Genomic DNA, 21,021 nt, shown 5'->3' on the forward strand with positions numbered 1-21,021 from the left:
GCACCTGACTACATTTTAGTGATCTTTGTATTTGGGCCCCTAAATCTCTTTAGCCCTCTGCTGTTCCTAGCTAGTCCCAGGCAACATAGATCAGTATGGCTGGTTTTATCAGTGTGTTATTTCTTAAACTTTTTTTGCCCTGTTACACGTGCATTAATCGTCATTGAACAAAGCCTTCGTGGTATCTCAAACAAAAATAAAAATACCTGGAAAAACTCAGCAGGTCTGGCAGCATCTGCGGAGAGGAACACAGTTAACGTTTCGAGTCCGTATGACTCTTCAACAGAAGTAAGTAAAAATAGAAAAGAGCTGAAATATAAGCTGGTTTAAGGGGGGGTGGGTGGGACGGGTAGAGCTGGATAGAGGGCCAGTGATAGGTGGAGATAGACAAAAGGACAAAGAGGTGTTGAAGGTGGTGATATTATCTAAGAAATGTGCTAATTAAGGGTAGAAAGCAAGACAAGCAAGGTACAGATAGCCCTAGTGGTGGTGGGGTGGGGTGAAGGGAAGGGATCGAAATAGGCTAAAAGGTAGAGATAAAACAATGGATGGAAATACATTTAAAAATAATGGAAATAATAGGTGGGAAAAGAAAAACCTATATAAATTATTGGGGGAAAAAACGGGGGATTGGAAAGGGGGTGGGGATGGATGATCTAAAATTGTTGAACTCAATATTCAGTCCGGAAGGCTGTAAAGTGCCTAGTCGGAAGATGAGGTGCTGTTCCTCCAGTTTGCGTTGAGCTTCACTGGAACAATGCAGCAGGCCAAGGACAGACATGTGGGCATCTTCGTGGTATCTTCCAGGCTACTGTATAGGTGCATACTCGTATTCCAAAAATACTCTGGTCTCATCTTTTTGGATCGGGAATGAATGACTTCCCATTTACATGCGTTGAAATCAGTGTTCTGACTAAGGCCATGCAGCCATGCAAAAGAATTTAAAGGGACCGCATACTTAAACAAATTAGCTGCACACTTCAAACTAACAATTAAGAGGATTTGTTTGTTGAAATCCAAGTTTTGACCATTCACTTAATTGATCAATGTCTCTTGTAACTTTATGCTCCTACCTATGCTACTTACTATGGCACCAACCTTTTGTGTCATCAGCAAACTTGGATATGTGGCTCACTGTGTTTATTATTGTTTTAGTTAACAATGAATTGTTAGGGCCCTACCAGAGATCCTTACAGGTCACCACTAGTTGCTTCCTTCCAATTAGAGTACATACCCATTATACCTACACCCTTAATTACAAGCATGTCAAGGTGCAAATGCGCAGCACACACCATTAGATTGAAACTCTTTCGAGTTATCAACAGTCACAGATTGCAACTCTTTTGAGTACAATCACAGTTCTTGGTTTCCGGGAGTGGGACATGAACCCACAACCCTCTGATTCAAAGGCGAGGGTGCTATGAACTGAGCCACAGCTGACACCTCAACCATTAGATTGAAAATGTACCTCATCAATGCAGCATGGAATTTCATGCTCTTCATTAAAGCTGAAATTAATTTTTCCCTCAACTGACTGTGTCCTATTCCAACAGATTTACGGCAGTAATACCAATTGACTGATTTTAAGCAGCTTCAACCACATATGCCATCATTTAAGTGGCCTATTTCTACCTCCTTGCATCACCCGACTCCACCCCTTCTTCACACCTGCCTTCCATGTTCAAACCTCCATAGACTTGACATAATCCAAAACTCTGCTCTCTCTGTCCTAGCTTGCACCAAGCCCTGTTCACCAATGTTTCCACTAAGCTTTTGTGAGTGTGCACCTGGGCAGTAGCCAAGAAGATACTGTGCAGGCCTTGGTCAATGGTAATTGATGCACATGTGTGACGGCACGCAAAAAAAAATGAAAGAAACCACACACTGATAAAACCAGCCATGCACAACAACTAAATTTTAATTGTGTTTGCTGATCTGCGTTGTATGCCGGTTAAGCAACGCCTCAGTTTTAAAATTCTCAACCTTGTTTTCAATTTCTTACATGGCCTCACCCCTCCCTATCTCTGTATTCTCCTCCCAGATATCTGTGCCTCTCTAATTATGGCCTCTTGAGCATCCCCAATTTTAATGGTTCCACCATTGGTGGCTGTGCCTTAAGCTGCCTAGTCCCTAAACTCTGGAATTCTCTCTCTAAACCTCTCCAATTCTGTACTTTGTTTTCCACCTTTAAGATGTTCCTTGAAACCTACCTCTAATCAAGCTTTTGGTCATCTGCCCTAAAATCTTCTCATGCGACTCAGTGCCAAATTTTGTTAAATGACTCTCCTGTGAAGCACCTTGTGATATTTTATTATATTAAACGTGCCATATACATGCAAGTTTCACTTCCTTCCATCTTTAGCTGCCAAATTGGTTAACCAATTAACCACTAATCAGAATATTACTCCGACTAGTGCCATGGGCTGAACCACCCGTTTCTGTGTATCTATTCCGGAAGTTAAACACTTCCTGGTGTCTACCCTAGACATGTCTGTCACCAACTTAGGGTCTTGTAAATATTACTTTCTCCTCTTCATTGACAGCAGTCACACCTGTAAGTGTATACCATTTCCCTTGTATGCTGGAGTAGACACACAGCGTCCAGTATCTGTGTCTGAAAACATGAGCCAGCAGTATAATAATTGTGTACCCCCTTTATGTTCTGAATTTGATGTTTTTTTTTTTGCAAGTGTCTCTGTGCTTTTCCAAACTTTTGAAGACATGCCAAGGAAACACCTGACAAGACAAAGCTAGATGTGAATTGTTGCATTGCTTTATTTCAAAATAAACAAACATACAGAGCAACATTTATGATTGGATTTACTTTAAAACATACAGCTTATCCTTGTTTAATTAATTTGTTTTCCTGCAGTGGGTCATCTTGCTTGACTTAATTGATTGTGGTGATTGGCTTGATTTCAAATTAGTTCTAATGGTGTAGGGGTCACTTGCATGGCCAGCATTTAGTGCCTACTTTTAGTTACTCTTAAGCAATGTATCTCTTAAGTACTGTAAAGCACTCTTCATTTAAGCCTGGCAGAAGTTTTCCCTTTCAGTTGGCCATGTCTTTGTCTTTTCATCTTCCCACTTTCACATCTTGAATGGAGGGCCTATATCATTGCAAGCCTGTCTAACATTAAAGACCATGGACTTCTTAACACAGTGGGTGTTGTTAACACAGACTAATAAATTATTTAACAGTTTTTTGGGAAAATAACATCACTAGTTCGCTTATTAGCATTTTAACCACCTTCCGTCTAGGTACATATTTTTAACTTGTGTGAATATGCCTTATTTTAAAAAACACAACTATTAAATGTAACTGGCCTTCAAAGCATTTTTATGGAAAATTGATCACAAAATCCTGCAGAATTGCGTTGTCCTCTGTGACTTGAACGCCATTTAGATGTGCTGGGAATGCAGGATCAATGAATTTATCCTTAACGTTAATCATATTGATGTATGGGACTTCTGTTTACCACAGAATTCAATGAGAGCTACTGTGGAACTTCATGAAGGGAGAAAAGAAGGTTACCCTCCGATCAAAACTTTGGTGACACTGGGGAAAGAAGATTTGTCTATTAAGGTTAGTACAGCAACTTTATTACTTTTGTTTTTATCCAATATATCGAATATAAATGGCTATACTTTGTTCTACTCATGAATTGTCCTAAAATAAGTATACTTTACTAAATAGTGATGGCATGTTGGTAGAAAATAAGTACTAAAGGACTATTTATCTTTATTCAGCACTGTTTTGAAGATCTGTGCAAAAATAACTTGACAAAAAGTGAGTAAAAGTATTGTTTATTTTGCATATCAAGGTATTGTTATGGTCACACCGATGAACATACTTGAACAGCATTCTGCATCTTTATGGTCAGTTCAAAGTTCAATGCAGACTTGCTGTTAATGAGCAGTAAGAATTTGAAGTTGACAATTTTCAGGGGGGGATTGTGATTGCAGTAGGGAGATTGGGATCACCTGGAATATGGTAATTGGAGTGTGTCATCTTGATCCACGAAGACTTGCACAAACGATACATTTTCTGCAATGCAGGACCAGTAGAAGAAATTATCATTGCCTTCATCTTTAATGCCGCAAGTGCCTTCCAAGAATCCAAAGGAAACATCTCCAGAATCAGTTACTTGGGGGGCAAGAGTGCAGGAATGTCAACCTCTGCAATTGCGCAACTGGTTTGAGGTTCTTTCAGCTTATTTGGATGAGAGTGGGGGCTGCAGGATGGATGAGCTGACTGACCATGGCACTGTGGTACAGGAAGCCCTTCAGGAGGTCGGGGAAGCAAAAAGGAATGTAGTGGCAGTAGGGGACAGTATAGTGAGGGGTATTGACACTGTTCTCTGCAGCAAGGAACAAGAGTCCAGATGGCTGTGTTGCCTGCCTGGTGCCAGGGTTCGAGACATTTTCTCAGGGCTGGAGAGGAACTTGTAGTGGGAGGGGTTGGATCCAGTTGTCGTGGTCCATGTAGGTACCAACGACGTAGGAAGGAGGTTCTGCCTGGTCAGTATGAGGTTCTAGGCACCAATTTAAGAAGTACAATGTCAAACGTAATAAGCTCTGGATTATTACCTGAGCCACGTGCAAATTGGTATAGGGCAAATAAGATTAGAGAAATTGATGCATGGCTGAAAGACTTGTGTGGGAGAAGTGGGTTCTGGCTCGAGCACTGGCATCAATACTGGGGAAAATGGGGGCTGTACCGTTCAGATGGTCTACACCTGAACTGTTCTAGGACCAGTGTTCTAGCGAGCTGCATAACTAGGGAAGTAGAGAGGGCTTTATGCTAAACAAGGTGGGGGGGAGGGCGGGGGGGTTAAGGGATCAAGCTAGGGTAGATGTGGCAAATCAAGGGGTAGAGTCAAGGCAGGAAAGCAAAATAGTAATATAGGAAATGAGGGTCAGAGAAAGACAGGAAGGAACAGAGAGAAAATACATAAGAATGCACCAACAGTCGACTAGATGTTACAAAGAGAACAAAAAGAGAAAACGAAAGGCCCTGTATCTGAGTGTGCGTAGCATTCATAACAAAGTGAATGAATTGATAGCGCACATTGACCTAAACAAATAAGATCGGCTAGCCATTACGGAGATATGGTGGCAGGATGATGAGGATTGGGTCCTGAATATCGAGGGGTATATGACATTCAAGAAAAATAGGAAGGTAGGTAAAGGTGGAGGGGTAGCACTGTTAATCAAGGATGGCATTGGTGCAGTAGTTAGAGATGACCTTGGTTTAGGAGTTCAGGTTGTAGAATCTGTTTGGGCGGAGGAATAGTCGAGGAAAGAAGTCACTAGTGGGAGTGGTCTACAGGTTACTAGCCTGGATAAGGAGTTCATAGAATGCTTTCGAGATGGTTTCTTAGAGCATATTCTGGAACCAACCAGAGAGCAGGTTATATTAGACTTGGTATTGTGTAATGTGACAGGATTAATTAATGACCTCAGAGTGAAGGCACCCCAAGGTAGTAGAGACCACAATATGATTGAATTTTACATCCAGTTTGAAAGAGAGAGGAGTGGGTGTAAGACTAGTGTTTTAAACTTAAATAAGGGCAACTATGTGGGCATGAAAGCAAAGCTAGCTGAAGTGTACTGGGATACTAGGCTAGGGGATAAATCAGTAGAGGAATGGTGGCAGACATTTAAGGGGATATTTCGGAATACTCAGCATAAATATATTCCTACTACAGAGAGAAATTCTAAGGGAGGACCCGCCACCTGTGGTTAACGGAAGAAGTTAAGGAAAGCATCAAACTTAAGGAAAAAGCATATAAATGTGTAGAGATGAGTGGCAGGTCAGATGATTGGTCAGAATATAAATAACGGCAGAGAATGACTAAAATGTTAATCAGGAGAAAGAAATTGGAGTATGAGGGGAAGCTAGCTAGAGATGTAAAAACAGCAAGTTTCTACAGGTATTTAAAAAGGACAAGAGTTAGCAAAGTGAGTGTTGGTCCTCTAGAGAATGACAATGGGGAGTTAATCATGGATAATAAGGAAATGGCGGATGAAATGAACAAATATTTTGCTTCTGTCTGCACTATGCAAGATATAAAAAACAGCTGTAACTCAAGAGGTGGAAGGGAGTGAGGAACTTGGTGAAATTACAATCACTAGGGAAGCAGTACTGAGCAGACTGATGGAGCTGCGGGCTGGCAAGTTCCTGTATCCTAGAGCGTTAAAAGAGCTGGCAAATGAGGTAGTTGATGTTAATTTTCCAAAATTTGCTAGATTCTGGTAGAGGTTCCATCAGACTGGAAAGTAGCAAACATAACCCCTCTATTCAAGAAGGGAGGGATGCAGAAAACAGGAAACTATAGACCAGTTAGCTTGACGTCTGTCATGGGGAAGGTGTTAGTATTGATCATTAAGCAGGTTATAGCTGGGCACTTAGAAAAACTCAAAGTAATCAGGAAGAGTCAGCGTGGTTTTGTGAAAGGGAATCATATTTAACCAATTTATTGGAGTTCTTTGAAGGAGTAACATGTGCTATGGATAAAGGGGAGCCTGTAGACTTACTGTACTTGGATTTCCAGAAGGCATCTGACAAGGTGCCAAATTAAAGGTTATTACAGAAAATAAATGTTTATGGTGTAGGAGGTAACACATTAGCATGGATAAAAGATTTGTTGGCTGGCAGAAAACAGAGAATGCATAATTGGGTCTCTTTCTAATTGGCAGGATGTGACGCGTGGAGTCCTGTAGGGGTCTGTGCTGGGGCCTCAACATTTTACAATTTATATCAATGATTTAGATGAGGGGAGCAAAGGCATGGTAGCTAAATTTGCAGATGACTCAAAGAAAGGTAGAAAAGTATGTTATGAAGAGGTCGTAAGGGGGTAGCGGATGGATGTTGATAGGTTGAGTGAGTGGGCAAAAATCTGGCAGATGGAGTATAATATGGGAGAATGTGAAATTGTTCACTTTGGCAGGAAAAATAAAGAAGCAGAGTATCACTTAAATGAAAAGTGGCTGCAGAATTCCGATGTGCAGAGCGATCTAAGTATTCTAGTGCATGAATCATGAGTTAGTATGTAGGTACAGTAAGTAATTAAGGCTAATGGAATGCTATCCTTTATTACTAGAGTAATTGAACATTAAAAGTAAGGATGTTATGCTTCAGTTAGACAGGGCATTGATGAGACCACTTCTCGAATACTGTGTGTAGTTTTGGCCTCCTTATTTAAGGAAGGATATAAGTGTGTTGGAGGCGGCTCCGAGGAGGTTTAATAGAATGATACCTGGAATGAGCGGGTTGTCTTATGAGGAATGGTTGGACAGACTGGGCTTGTTTCCACTGGAGTTTAGAAGAGTGAGGGGTGACTTGATTGAAGTATATAAGATCCTGAACGGTCTCAACAAGGTGGAAATGGAAAGGATGTTACCTCTTCTGGGTGGGTCCAAAACTAGGGGGTGCTGTTTTAAAATTAGGGGTGCACTTTTAGGATGGAGATGAGGAGAATTTTTTTTTGAGGGTTGTGCAGTATTGGAACACTCTGCCTCAGACGGTGGTGGAGGCAGGGTCATTGAATATTTTTAAGGCGGAGGTAGAAAGATTCTTGTTAGACGAGGGAATCAAAGGTTATTGGGGGTAGATGGGAACGTGGAATTTGAAACAGACAGATCAGCCATGATTTTATTGAATGGCGGAGCAGGCACGAGGGGCCAATGGCTGCCTTCTGCTCCTATTTCATATGTTCGATACACAATTTTGTGAAGTTCTCTTGGAGACACATTTGAGTGCACAACAAAAGACAATCTTCTGGAAAAACTATTCTTAACTTTCATGGGTGGAAGTACTATTGAATAATAAAGTTGGACCATCTGCGAGAAACGGTTTTAATCATTCATTAAAATTCTCTTTTTTTTCTCTCCATCTAACATTTCATGCCATCCATAGAGTCTGTTGGGGAAGGTAACTAAATTGTTTTAGCTTTGTCTTCAATCATTTTTCTACTTGTGCAGATATCTGATAAAGGGGGCGGTGTTCCTCTGCGGAAGATTGACCGTCTATTTAATTATATGTATTCAACTGCTCCCAGCCCCAGCTTGCAACCATCACAGGCTGCTCCTCTGGTATGTGCTTCTTACATTATCCACTCGCTACAAGGAGCTGTAGAATCAAACATCCCAAAAAAAAATCAACTTTTAAGATTATAACCTGCACAAAATTAGAGATTAGCGTATCTTTTTTATAAGCTATTAAATTCCAAAATTGAATGTAATTGTTTTGGAAATGTGACCAAGATAGCAAATCATTGATATCGCTTTTTTATATGTATGCTCAGTTGTAGCTAATTATCAAAAGAAAGTCAGAGTGTTAATATCTTATGTTTAAAAGTATCTTAAATATCATCTGTCATGTTATGGAGCTGATGGAATAGACCAGGTGGTTTGTTTGATTATTTTTTTATTTACTTGTACACTCGTCCTTCATATGCCAAAAGATATCCACATCCCAAATTCAGAATGTTGACAGGGAAAGAGTATTTAATTAAGAAAGAAGTGTGTTTTTTTTTGTTATAAACACTAATCTCATCTATATACTTCTTGACTAACAACACAGTTATCCTACAGAATCACTCCGATAACATAAGTGGTTTTGTGGATTAATATAGAAGTTGGTGTTTGGGACTTTGTTGGCTGTGCTGTTCTGAATGACTGAGCTAAGAAAAGTGAGTGCCAACTTTGTCACAAAACTGTGTCCCTTTAATTCTGAAATCTGTTTTTTCAACTTTCAACTGACTGGAAATTTTGCAATTTGAAATGAGGCGGAACAAACTACTTAAAAATACAGGGCCACCATCTGAGGTGAAGATGAAAAAGCAAACAAGATGCCCTCGGAATGTGAAAAGAGGAACGTTTCCTATAATTCAAAGATCCACCAAAACTCATCACTGTCTTAAGGAAGAGACATTAAAATGCAAAGTGCCCAAAACCTCCTGGAAATACACAATGGGTAAAGTATAACAGGCCAGGCTGCAGCTACTGCAAAGGGATTGTAAGTGACACAGAGGGTGTCAAGAAAGTTTTCAGCAGAGGAAACAGGCTGAAAAGCTGTGCTCTCCCTCTTTTGGAAAAAAGTGTGTGTCACCCGGTTCAAGAAGCCAACTATCAGAAACCTACCAGCGAACAGAGATTTCATAATAATTGTAACATCTACATCTGACCACATCCAGAAAATCAACTAACCCAACTCAGGTGCAATATTTAACAAGCTACGCCCTGAGGACAATCAAAGGGACTGGACCGATATTCTTTTAATTGGACTCTAACTTCCCTTATTTCTGATACCTGTGTGTGTGTATGGGAGTTATGTTTTATGGTGGTTATAAATTTGTTCTTTGTTTGACTCAAGAAAATCTTGTTTGATTTGCTCCTTATTGTTCGCTGCATTAATAGTCAAATACATTTGGATTCTGAAAAGGCATATCCTTGTGAAAAAGAAATTTAAATCTTTGTTGTGACCAACCGAGGAGGTTGAACAGAGGGAAGCCAGTTCATTCCTCCTCACCCGGTCATAATAAAATTGGCGGTTCATAACGGGAATTTGTTCCCACAGACAGGCGGAAAAATTGGAGTGGGAAAAGAAATGGTTCCTTCAAAAGCAATTTAAAAATTGCAAAAGGTTTTCTTGGATCCATAATACTGAAGTGCCAAAATGTCCACATTCAATGTCAATGCTTTCGTAGAGCAAGATGAGATAACTGGCAAGAAGTTAAGGGCACTCGTTGGAAGAATTAAAAGGTGTAGCTGGGCATTTGGAGGTGGAGTTCCAAAAGGGTAGCCTAACAGTTTTAAAGTGGCCAGCCCAACACTGGCCCTTGTTGTTGCAAAGTAAGCTGAAGGGAAGAGCTCACGAGGTTTACTCCCTCTTGCCTGAGGAAAGTGCAACCAGCTATGAGGCATCAGAAAGAGCTATTTTAAGTGCCAGCCAGTTAGCGCTGGAGATGTGCCATCAGAATTTCCATACCTGGAATTTGAACAGCTTAAGTAACTCACTTTTGACCAGTGGGTACAAGCACTTAAAATTGAGGCCACCTACGAAAACCTTTGTGAAATAATTCTCGTGGAGTTCAAAACCTCCATACTTTTACAGATAAGAACTCACATAGAGGAACAGAACCCTGGCCCATGATTATGAGCTTATCCATAAACCTTCATCCGAAGAAAACCCTTCCCTAGTCAACCCCAACCAGCTGAAAAGGATAGAAGGTGGGAGAGTGATGGGAAACTGAGCACCTATGAGAAGGGACAGCTGGAAACATGGGGTCCTCAGACTAGAAAGGATGATGCTGAGAAGAGGAGTGAGGACAAGAAGCCTGTGTGTTTTAACTGCCTCAAGGTAGGACACCTGTGCATTGATTCCTGGAGGTTATGGGATAAACCCGTGTGATTTGTTGGGGTACACAAGCCCCAAACAGAAAATGGGAGTCAGACAGAGAGCATAGTAGACCAGACTATGCCCCTGACTGCGATAGCACATCCCTGTAGATGCACTATTGAGAGTGCGGGTGAGTTTAAAAAAAACTCGTGAGAGTTACAAGGATTTTGTATCGGAAGGTAGAGTGGCCATGTTTCCCCAGAGCAAGACAAGTAAGCCTATAGTGATACTGAGGGATACAGGGGCCAGCCAAACTCTACTGCTGGGAAAAGACATGACCTTTCCACCAGAGAGTGCAGAAAGTGCCAAGGTGTTGGTAAAACGTACTCAAGTGGGGTTCATGCCAACGTTCTTTATACTGAATGCACCTTGAGTGCAACCTTGTGTCAGGACTGGTGATCAAGGAAGTCATCCCAAGGTTGCCTGTGGACAGGGTCGACCTGCTCTTTGGCAATGACCTAGCAGGATCGAAAGTGACAACATCCCCGATAGCCACAGAGAAGCCAACCGAGTTCAAGGAGACAGAACAGCTGCAGAAGAAAGTGCCCCGATAACATAAGTAGTTTTGTGGATTAACCTGGAAATTGGTGTTTGGGTTTCTCTTGGTGGTGCTATTCTGAATGACTGAGCTAAGAAAAGTGAGTGCCAACTTTGTCACAAAACCCTTTAATTCTGAAATCTGTTTGTTCTACTTTCAACTGACTGGAAATTTTGCAATTTGAAATGACACGGAACAAACTACTTAAAAATACAGGGCTACCATCCAAAGCGAAGGTGAAAAAGCAAACAAGATGCCCTCAGAGTGTGAAAAGAGGGCCATTTCCTATAATTCAAAGATCCACCAAAACTCATCACTATCTAAGGAAGAGACATTAAAATGCAAAGTGCTGGATATTGAAACAATGGCTGCCACAGACATACCCACCCAAAACCTCCTGGAAATACACAATGGGTAAAGTATAACAGGCCAGGCTGCAGCAACTGCAAAGGGATTGTAAGTGACACAGGGGGTGTCAAGAAAGTTTTCAGCAGAGGAAACAGGCTGAAAAGCTGTGCTCTCTCTCTTGGAAAAAAGTGTGTGTCACCCGGTTCAAGAAGCCAACTATCAGAAACCTACCAGCGAACAGAGACCTCATAATAATTGTAACAGCTACATCTGACAGCATCCACGAAACCAGCTAATCTCAATCGGCCACAACGTTTAACAATCTATGCTTTGAGGGCATCAAAGGACACTTAACCATATATTCTTAACTTTTTAAATTAGACTCTAAGTCCCCTTATTTCTGATAACTGTGTGTGACATCACTTTTTTATTTTTTTTCTCTGGTTTAGTGGTTAATAAATTGCTCTTTCTTTGACTTAAGAAAGCCTTGTTTGACTGGCTCGTTATTGTTTACTGCATAAATAGTTAGATACATTTGGATTTGAAAAAGGCATAGCCTTGTGAAAAAGAAACTTAAACCTTTGTTGTGACCAGTCAAGGAGGTTGAATGGAGGGGAGTGAGTTCCTTTCTTTTCACTTGGTCATAACAACTTTTTCATCTCTGGCTCCTCAGATTGGCATCTGCATAGCTAACAAGTGTATATTTCTAGGTTACCTGAAAACTTTTCAAATTGTTTTAATTGCAACATTCAACATGCTGCCAGGTACAGGTCTAGGCTCAAAGTTGCAAAGAGGAATTTGTTAATATAAGTAGCATTTGCTACAAGCTGGAAGAGTTTTACCTTTTTTAAAAATTATGTACATAGGATGCACTTTAAAAATAATTCCTTTCATTTATCGTACTTTTCATCTGATGTAGTTCATTACACTTTGATGAATTCATAATTGTGATTTCAACTTTATCTTTTTCACTGGCATAAATCTACTCTGGAGGACCAGTTAACTTAGTTGGCCAGACAGCTAGCATGTGGATCAGATTAACGCCAACAGCACAGGATTTGACCCTCGTTCCTGCTGAGATAAACTCGGAGCCTGCCTCCTATCCCTACCCATAGTAAAAAAAAATCGTGGCACTCTGTCATGTTCAGTGAATAATCGACAAGGAGCTGCCTTGGGCAGAGGAAACGAAGACACCTTGGCAGTAGAATTGCATTTAATCTTCTATATGGAATTAAAGCAAGAAGATGGCTTTTCTTTCTGTGAAGTATAACATTTTTAGTTTTAAATGAGCAAGTAATCATGGAGCCAATCCTTTACTAGGTTACAGCTATCTTAATATCATCTGCACATCTGTTTTATAAATTAAACATGCAGTGATAAGTTCTGAGGTTACTGGTATTTAACTACTCCTTAGATTCTGATGGGTTTTTCTATGATGTTAGAATGTTTATGAATCCCTGTACCCCATGCTATTCATATTAGATCTTTTAAACACTAACTACCCATTCACGTACTTGAATAAAAGCCACGGTAGATAACTACATACATTGAAGATTTTGAGTTTTCTATCAGCTTTCTGACAGTAACTTGGTTGGAGACCTCTCTGTCTCAACACTCCCTTCCCTCATTTTTCTTTGTTTCTACTTATAAATGTGTAATATTCATCACTTTGAGGACTTAACATTTGGTTCTGTAATCTGCTCGAGTGTCTCTGGGATGCAATTTAAAGGGATAAGTGACCTACATCTAGGAGATATCAGACCTTGAAAAAATAACTATTGGCTCCAGTAATGAGATTTGGATGGCTCCTGATTGTTATCAGGCGAGTCTAAAGAGCTAGCTTCCATCAAAATCTGATGGACTGCCCAGTAACACACATCACAAGAACAGCTCAGATGGAATGTAGGCCCAAAATTGTGCCTGTAAAACAAAAACTAGGAACAATCCTAACTTCTAATGGGGATAGGAGATTATGTAAACAAAGTACTCCTTGTCACTTTTCCCTTTAACTGTTATATGTAGCAGTGCCAGCTAGAAGCTTAGCAATACCTTGTGTTTGCTAGATAGTTTTAGCCAACCAACTTCTGAGTTTGGCTAGATACTAACAACTAGCACACCCTGGGATTAAATATTTCTCCTTCAGTGCTAAGTCACGAGACCTCAACCCTTCTGCTATCATGTCTTTAGTTGTCCAGTTATTGTGTTCAATTTTTTTCATATGGTGCCGAATTTGTTTAAAATAATCAGCTTCAGCTTATTACTTTCACCATTCGCTTCAATATAGTTGATATACTCATGGCTATTTTTTGTGACCCAATATTCTTTCTCCTCTTGCACCTGTTTCCAGCCCATTGAACTTTGTTCACTTTCCACTGTTCTAGACATTTAACCTGTTGTAAGTCCCTTCACACAAACTTCAAGAAAACTGGCTATCTTTTTCTATTAAGTAGCAGTTCTTGGAGCGTATGTTAGCTCATTCCTCATACATGGAAACAACATATCCTGCCCTTTATAATTGGAGTATAGTGCAGTATGCACTTTACTTGAAACCTGTTACATCTCCAAATGACTAAGTTTTTCCAGGTCTGACAAAAGGACATCCACCTAAAACATTATAACTCTGTTTCTCTGTCCAAAGACCTGCCTCAGCTGCTGAGCATTTCCAGCATTTTCTGTTTTCAAATTTCCAGCATATACACTATTTTACTTTTGTCTACTTTAACCTCCTGTGGCAAACACTGCCCCAGTAATTTATTTCCTTGCTGAGGCTTCCCAAGGTTTTTGTTTTATTTTAAAATTTATTTTGTTGTAAGATCAATTATAGTTATACAGGTTAGTTAAATTAATAACCCTTACCTCTCCATGTCCGATAATCCAAACCAGAGGAGTTAGTAACTATCAACAAATCAGGCTAGTGATTGTTGATTAGTCAGATTGTAAGATATTGCCCAGAGGCTTAACCTTTTTAGAATCAAATCCATCAATTCACCTATTCAGTATTTTGGTGCATATTCATATTCAAATATGGGTTTTATGGTGCATTGCAGCATCAGTCTTGTAATAATATGAAGTTATTTTCAACATCAATTTTCATAAAAATATTTTTATGTAGCCTGTATTTGCATCAATTGCTTAAAATGGTTTGCTCTCATATTTTGTCATTTTATGTGAAAGTCCTGAGGTAGGTTTTGTAATAAACCTTGCATAACAATGGTCAATAAAAAAAATTCCTTATTTATGGAAAAGATTCTAAAACTGGCATTCCACTTACCAAAGAGCACCAATTTATTGGCAACACTATGCAGTTCATACAAAGAAATCTGCTCATGGGCTGAAACTTATGCTATCTTTACATAAATAGTAGCAAAACCTTTGGCATTTTAGGTACAATGGTCCTAATTTTAGATTTTAATTCCCTTCAATGCAACACATCTTTTCAGTAAAATGGTAAAATCATGTGCTCCTCCCATTCAAGATACCTTGGGCATTGAGTGTGGCTTTAGCTGTGGATTCACAGGAGTTTGATTGGCACTCATGCAACTGTATGAAAAAAAAAAGACCAGGATATTCCATATCTTATCCTTTTAAACTTGACTATTTGGCTTCAGTTCAGTTGCAGAGAGAAGTATATTTTTTAAGTCACAAATTACCCTGATTATTCTGGACCTTTAGCTAATCTAAGTTTGGCATTGTTATGGTGCTGTTGTACTGTAAGCTGGCTCTTAATTTCTGCTTGCAGGCTGGATTTGGATATGGCTTGCCAATCTCCCGCCTATATGCTCGGTATTTTCAAGGGGACCTCAAACTGTATTCCATGGAAGGCGTCGGTACAGATGCAGTCATCTATCTTAAGGTCAGCAAACATCAGCAAAGTATTAACCTTCTTACAGCCAGTTGGTGAAGGAGACCAGAAGTCAATCTTTACTTAGTTTTAGATTTATTCACAAAGTGAAACATTACAAATGTATAGTTCCTAACTCTACAACCCACCGGTGTCAATTAGTGTCTCTTTTCATACTCTTTTGAGCAAACAAGAATCAAATCAACAAATTAACTAAAGAACAACCCTTAAAGGGGTCCTGTAACTAAAACCAAAAATACTGTAACTAAAGCAAAAACTTCAACAGAAACTTATGAAATTAAAATATCATAACGAGGGCTGATGATGTACTCCAGCCTCTACAGTTGTTACTGGTCGCAGAAGGCCTTAAGCACGTGCTCCCTCTCCAGGGTGGGACACCCAGGTGCAGATATAATCATGGAAGAGAGGCAAGCACACACAGTAGCAAATATAACCCTCTATTCAACAAGTGAGGGAGGCAGCAAACAGGAAACTATAGGCCAGTTAGCTTGACGTCTGTCATGGGGAAGGTGTTAGAATTGATCATTAAGGAGATTATAGCTGGGCACTTAGGGAAACTCAAGGTAATCAGGAAGAGTCAGCATGGTTTGTGTAAGAGAAATAATTTTTAACCAATTTATTGGTGTTCTTTGAAGGAGTAACGTACGTTGTGGATAAAGGGGAGCCTGTAGATATGCTGTACTTGGATTTCCAGAAGGCATTTGATGAGGTGCCACATCAAAGGTTATTGCGGAAAATAAAAGCTGATTGTGTAGGGTGTAACACAGTATGGATAGAAGATTGGCTAGCTGGCAGAAAACAGAGTATGCATAAATGGGTCTTTTTCTGATTGGCAGGATGTGACGTGTGGAGTCCCACAGGGGTCTGTGCTGGGGCCTCAATTTTTTACAATTTAGGAGCAGGCTGACAAAGAGTTCTGTGCCCTGCCCACCATCTTCTGCACTGGGTGACCAAAGATCTGGGGCGTGGGGCTGACGTACAACCAAAATTTGAGGAGCAGGCCCTTCAAATAACCAAAACGGGGCTGCAGCCTCGCACAGTCTATGTATACGTGGAACATGGACTCCGTAAGGCTGCAGAAAATACAGGCAGCCTGGGAGTCTGTGAACCGCCTTAACCTTCTATTGCGTGGAACTGCTGCGTGCAACACCCTCCACACCAAATCCCCAATGGTACAGGGGAGGTCTCCCGTGTAGAGAGCCCTCCACTGGGGGCCCCCACCACCTCCGGACAGCAGGCGGAACAACACAGCATGCCTGGACAGTTGACAAAGGTGAGAAGTGAAGGATGTGCAGCTGCATGTAGAGGAAATCCCTCCATGCAGAGTGGAATGGCACAGAGGGACTTTCTGCGAGAAATTGTGGGGCGGAGGTTTCGGGACACAGGGCCAAAAGTGAAATTCCATCCAAACGAGGGTCAGTTCAGATGGGAGACCACTATACGCTTGAGCCACCTCAACACCTTAAGTGCAGTCAAGTCTGAGCGCCATGGTTTTAAGGCTGTAGATGGCTTTGGCCGCAAGCTGGACATCAACAGATGCGTGACGCACGAGTACCTGTGGTGCCATCCTGCCCACTGCTCCGCCATCTAGCATGTCCCTGACTCTGATCACCCCAGCAGCCCGTGCCCTCTCTTCTGCCAGCCACGTGAACCCACTTTGGTGGAGGTGCAGATTCCTGTGGAGCAACTCTTGGACAATAGCCGCTACTCTTGATGGGAGAGAGCTCTGGCACAAGGCAACCTAAAGTATCTACGATAACCTGTGCTGTAATTCTGATTTGAACCAAAGTTGCTGCGGCCGTAATGCGAAGTAATAACCACTATATGATCATAGCAACACACCTCAGCTGTAAATCCAACTCTGGTGGGATGTACATAAGTAATTATCCAGTGAGTACCCGTCACCTGTGGACACTTAACCTTAATTTATACAATTAACACAGGAGAATTCAAGTGTGGGATGTGACGAGTAAAATCTATTTTCAGAATGTTTGCAGTGACTTCTTTATTTCTGCCTGTAGTTTGAAAATATTAATTCTTTTGTTAAAAAAAAATTGTTTCTCTTAACCATCATGGAGTGCAGTGGCTGTCCATGGAACAACACTTTGATGAAGGATACATTCAGAAAGGAGAGAGGAAATAAAATTCTCATTTTTGGTTACTGTATTTTCCATCAATCAAATTGCACCCATCTCTGCACAGTCGTTTTCCTGTCGCTGTGACCAAATTTAATTTGCTATCAAGTTCCAAAATTAGTTAATAATAATGAGAATGGTTAACAGTTCTTAGAGCTTCCAAAAGTTCCCAACCTTGTGAATTTTGTTTAGCTTATGCTGCACATTTCTGAATAATAGATTGTGGTACACAGATTTCAGAGTCATCTGGTTATAACTGTCATTGGGCGAAATCCTGATTTAAAACTTTTTTTTTGGAATAGTAGTGGGATTTTGTACTGCTCATGTATTGGGGTGCAGTTTAACATTTAAATCTGTGGAGTTACATGCAAATTGGTATAGGAATAAGCAGATTAGGGAGAGGAACATGTGATTGAAGAGTTAAGTGGGAAAGAGGGATTCAGTTTTATGGGACAGTAGCACGAGTAAGTACTAGACAGGAAGGAACTGTTCCCTGTCCTAGTGGGGCAGGCTGCAGCTGAACTGGGTTAGGATCAGGATCCAAGTGGTCATGAGGACTTTAATCTAGTAAGTGGGGTGGAAAGGGCTCAGGTAGAAAAGGTAGTATAAATAATAGTGTGAAGACAAACAAAAGGGAAGCAGCTGGAGTAACAGTCCGAAATCATGCTTTGGATGATGCAGGTAAAGGGAAAACTAAAATTTTGTAAAGTAATTAAACCAGGAGAGACCAATAAGAAACCTGAGTAAGATGTTAGGACAGGTTAGGGTATGTGGACCAAATAGGTGTTATTTATACAAACACATGAGTATAAGGAACAAATTGAATGAATTGCAATGCAAGATGGTTTGACCTGGTAGCCATTATTGAGACATGGCTGCAAAACAGTCAGGTCTGGGAACTGCCAGGTTACAAGGTCTATGGAAGAGATGGGGAAAGTGGTAGAAGGGGAGTGGTTTGAGTGATTAAGGATGAGATCACTATTGATGGTAAGATAAGATGCAAGAATAGAAAAAGAGTTAAGCAGGCATTGGAAACTTATGGTAGAATTAAGTAGAAAAATATTTGTGACTATAGTAGTAATTGTGTGTAGGCCTCCCTGGTAGAATTCAGAAATGTAGAAATTAGACAAGCATGTGGCAAAGGCAGAGTAGCTTAATGGGAGATTTTAATTTTCATAGGACAAGCAGATTAGCACAAGTCAGAAAGTTAATGAATTTCTTGTGTGTTCAGGATAGTTTTCTGAAAGAGTGTCCCAGAACCAACCAGGGGGCATTCCATATCAGATTTTATAATAAGTATCAGCCAAATTTAGTTACTGTCCTAATGGTGAATGAACATTTATTTAATAGTAATCATAATATGGTCAAGTATATCATAGTGACAATTCAAATTTTTCCCTTTCAAAACTATGATTCTAGATTTTGGTAAGGCTGACTTCAGGACTTGAGACAGAGACTGTCCACGGTAAAATAAAAGCAAAATACTGCGGGTGCTGGAAATAAAAACAGAAAATGCTGAAAAAACTCAACAGGTCTGACAGCATTTGTGGAGAGAGAAACAGAGTTGATGTTTCGAGTCCGTATGACCTTTCTTCAGAGCTGAAGTGTCATACAGACTCAACGTCAACTTTGTTTCTCTCTCCACAGATGCTGTCAGACCTGAGTTTTTCCAACATTTTCTGTTTTTATTACTGTCCACAGTAAACTGGGCAAAGCTATTGTTGGGTAAAACAACAGAAGATCAGTGGTGGGAGGAGCGGAGTGGTGATGTTCAAAAAAACATTTAATGAAGTACAACCAGCTGTACCCAAAAGAAACAAGAGCTCTACTTGCCAAAAAACCCATGTACAACTGAATAAGTAACATATAAAACTAAAAGAAAAAGCCCACATAAGATTCAAAACATAGCACAGATCATGGCAAATGGATAAGATGCACAGATCAGCAATGGGTGACAAAGCAGTTAGGAAGAGCCATAAAAAGAGAACATGAAAAGAAACTTGGAAGGGATATCAAAATCAATCCATTTTTACAATTATATTAGGAAAAATGATGGTCAGGAACAATGTGGGTCACTTGATAATGATACATGACAAAGGAAGTGGCTTATAAGGATGCCAGAAAAAGTGGTACGCCTGAGGATTGGGAGCAATTTAGAACCCAGCAAAGGAGGACCAAGAAACTGAGAAATGGAAACGAGAATATGCATGCAAACTAGTGAGGAACATAAAGGTGGACTGTAAAAGCTTCTTTAGGTATGTGAAAAGGAAAAGATTAGCTAGGACAAATATGGACCCATTTACATGTGGGAACAGAAATTTATAGTGGAGAACAGGTAAATGGTGGAGAAACTAAACAGTTACTTTGTGACTGTCTTCTGGGAAGAAGGTACAGAAATTCTCCCAGATATGCTAGGTGACCAAGGGACTTCTGAAACTGAGGAACTGGAAGTAATTAGTATTAGTAAAGAGGAAGTACTTGAAAAGTTAACTGGATTTAATGTTGATAAATCCCCTAGACTAAGATAAAAGTAAAAAACTGCAGATGCTGGAAATCCAAAACAAAAATAAAAATACCTGGAAAAACTCAGCAAGTCTGGCAGCATCTGCGCAGAGGAATACAGTTAACGTTTCGAATCCGAATGACCCTTCAACAGAACTAAGTAAAAATAGAAGAGAGGTGAAATATAAACTGGTTTAAGGGGGGAGGGGGGGGGGGCGGTGGTGGGACAAGTAGAGCTGGATAGAGGGCCAGTGATAGGTGGAGATAACCAAAAGATGTCACAGACAAAAGGACAAAGAGGTGTTGAAGGTGGTGATATTGTCTGAGGAATGTGCTAATTAAGGGTAGAAAGCAGGACAAGCAAGGTACAGATAGCCCTAGTGGGGGTGGGGTGGGGTGAGGGAATCAAAAAAGGCTAAAAGGTAGAGATAAAACAATGGATGGAAATACGTTTAAAAATAATGGAAGTAGGTGGGAAAAGAAAAATCTATATAAATTATTGGGAAAAAAAATGGGGGGGGGAATCGGAAAGGGGGTGGGGATGGAGGAGGGAGTTCATGATCTAAAATTGTTGAACTCAATATTCAGTCCGGAAGGCTGTAAAGTGCCTAGTAGGTAGATGAGGTGCTGTTCCTCCAGTTTGCGTTGAGCTTCACTGGAACAATGCAGCAAGCTAAGGACGGACATGTGGGCATGAGAGCAGGGTGGAGTGTTGAGATGGCAAGCGACAGGGAGGTCTGGGTAATGCTTGCGGACAGATTGAAGGTGTTCTGCAAAACGGTCACCCAGTCTGCGTTTGGTAAAAATCCCCTAGACTAGATGAGCTTCATTCCAGAGTGTTGAAGGAGGTGGCAGGAGAGATAATAGATGCATTGGTGGTTATCTTTTAAAATTCTGTAGATTCTGCAAAGAGTCCTGTGGACTGGAAAGCAGCAAATGTAGCCCCACTATTCAAGAAGGGAAGAAGAGAGAGAATGGAGAACTACAGACCTGCTCGTTTGATGCCAGTTGTAGGAAAAATGTTAGAATCCATTATAAAGGATGTGATAAATAAACATTTAGAAAATAATGATATGATTGGGCAGAGCCAGCATGGATTTATGAAAGGAAAATCATATTAGACAAACTTGTTGTAGTTTATTGAGGATATTACTTGTAGCTTTGATAAAAGAGAACCAGTAGAAAAAAAAACAGGCAGAATATTTCTTAAATGGTGAGAGGTTGGGAGGTG

General features: G+C 40.4%; 1 protein-coding gene across 2 annotated transcripts in view; it reads left to right on the forward strand.

Annotated features, from left to right (window-relative positions):
* The window catches only part of pdk3a (pyruvate dehydrogenase kinase, isozyme 3a), an 85,138-nt gene that overhangs the window by 39,864 nt on the left and 24,253 nt on the right, over positions 1-21,021 (forward strand). Inside the window, exons 8-10 of one of the 2 annotated variants that reach the window (XM_078559828.1) lie at positions 3,485-3,586; positions 7,987-8,097; positions 15,031-15,144. In XM_078559828.1, coding sequence (XP_078415954.1) covers positions 3,485-3,586; positions 7,987-8,097; positions 15,031-15,144 — 327 coding nt within the window. Of the gene's footprint in view, positions 1-3,484; positions 3,587-3,750; positions 3,791-7,986; positions 8,098-15,030; positions 15,145-21,021 lie in introns of those variants that run through there. The other variant, XM_078559829.1, reaches the window with a different exon arrangement.

This window comes from Cetorhinus maximus, chromosome 16 (genome assembly GCF_964194155.1).
Source record: "Cetorhinus maximus chromosome 16, sCetMax3.hap1.1, whole genome shotgun sequence".
In the NCBI taxonomy this organism is placed as follows: Eukaryota; Metazoa; Chordata; class Chondrichthyes; order Lamniformes; family Cetorhinidae; genus Cetorhinus; species Cetorhinus maximus.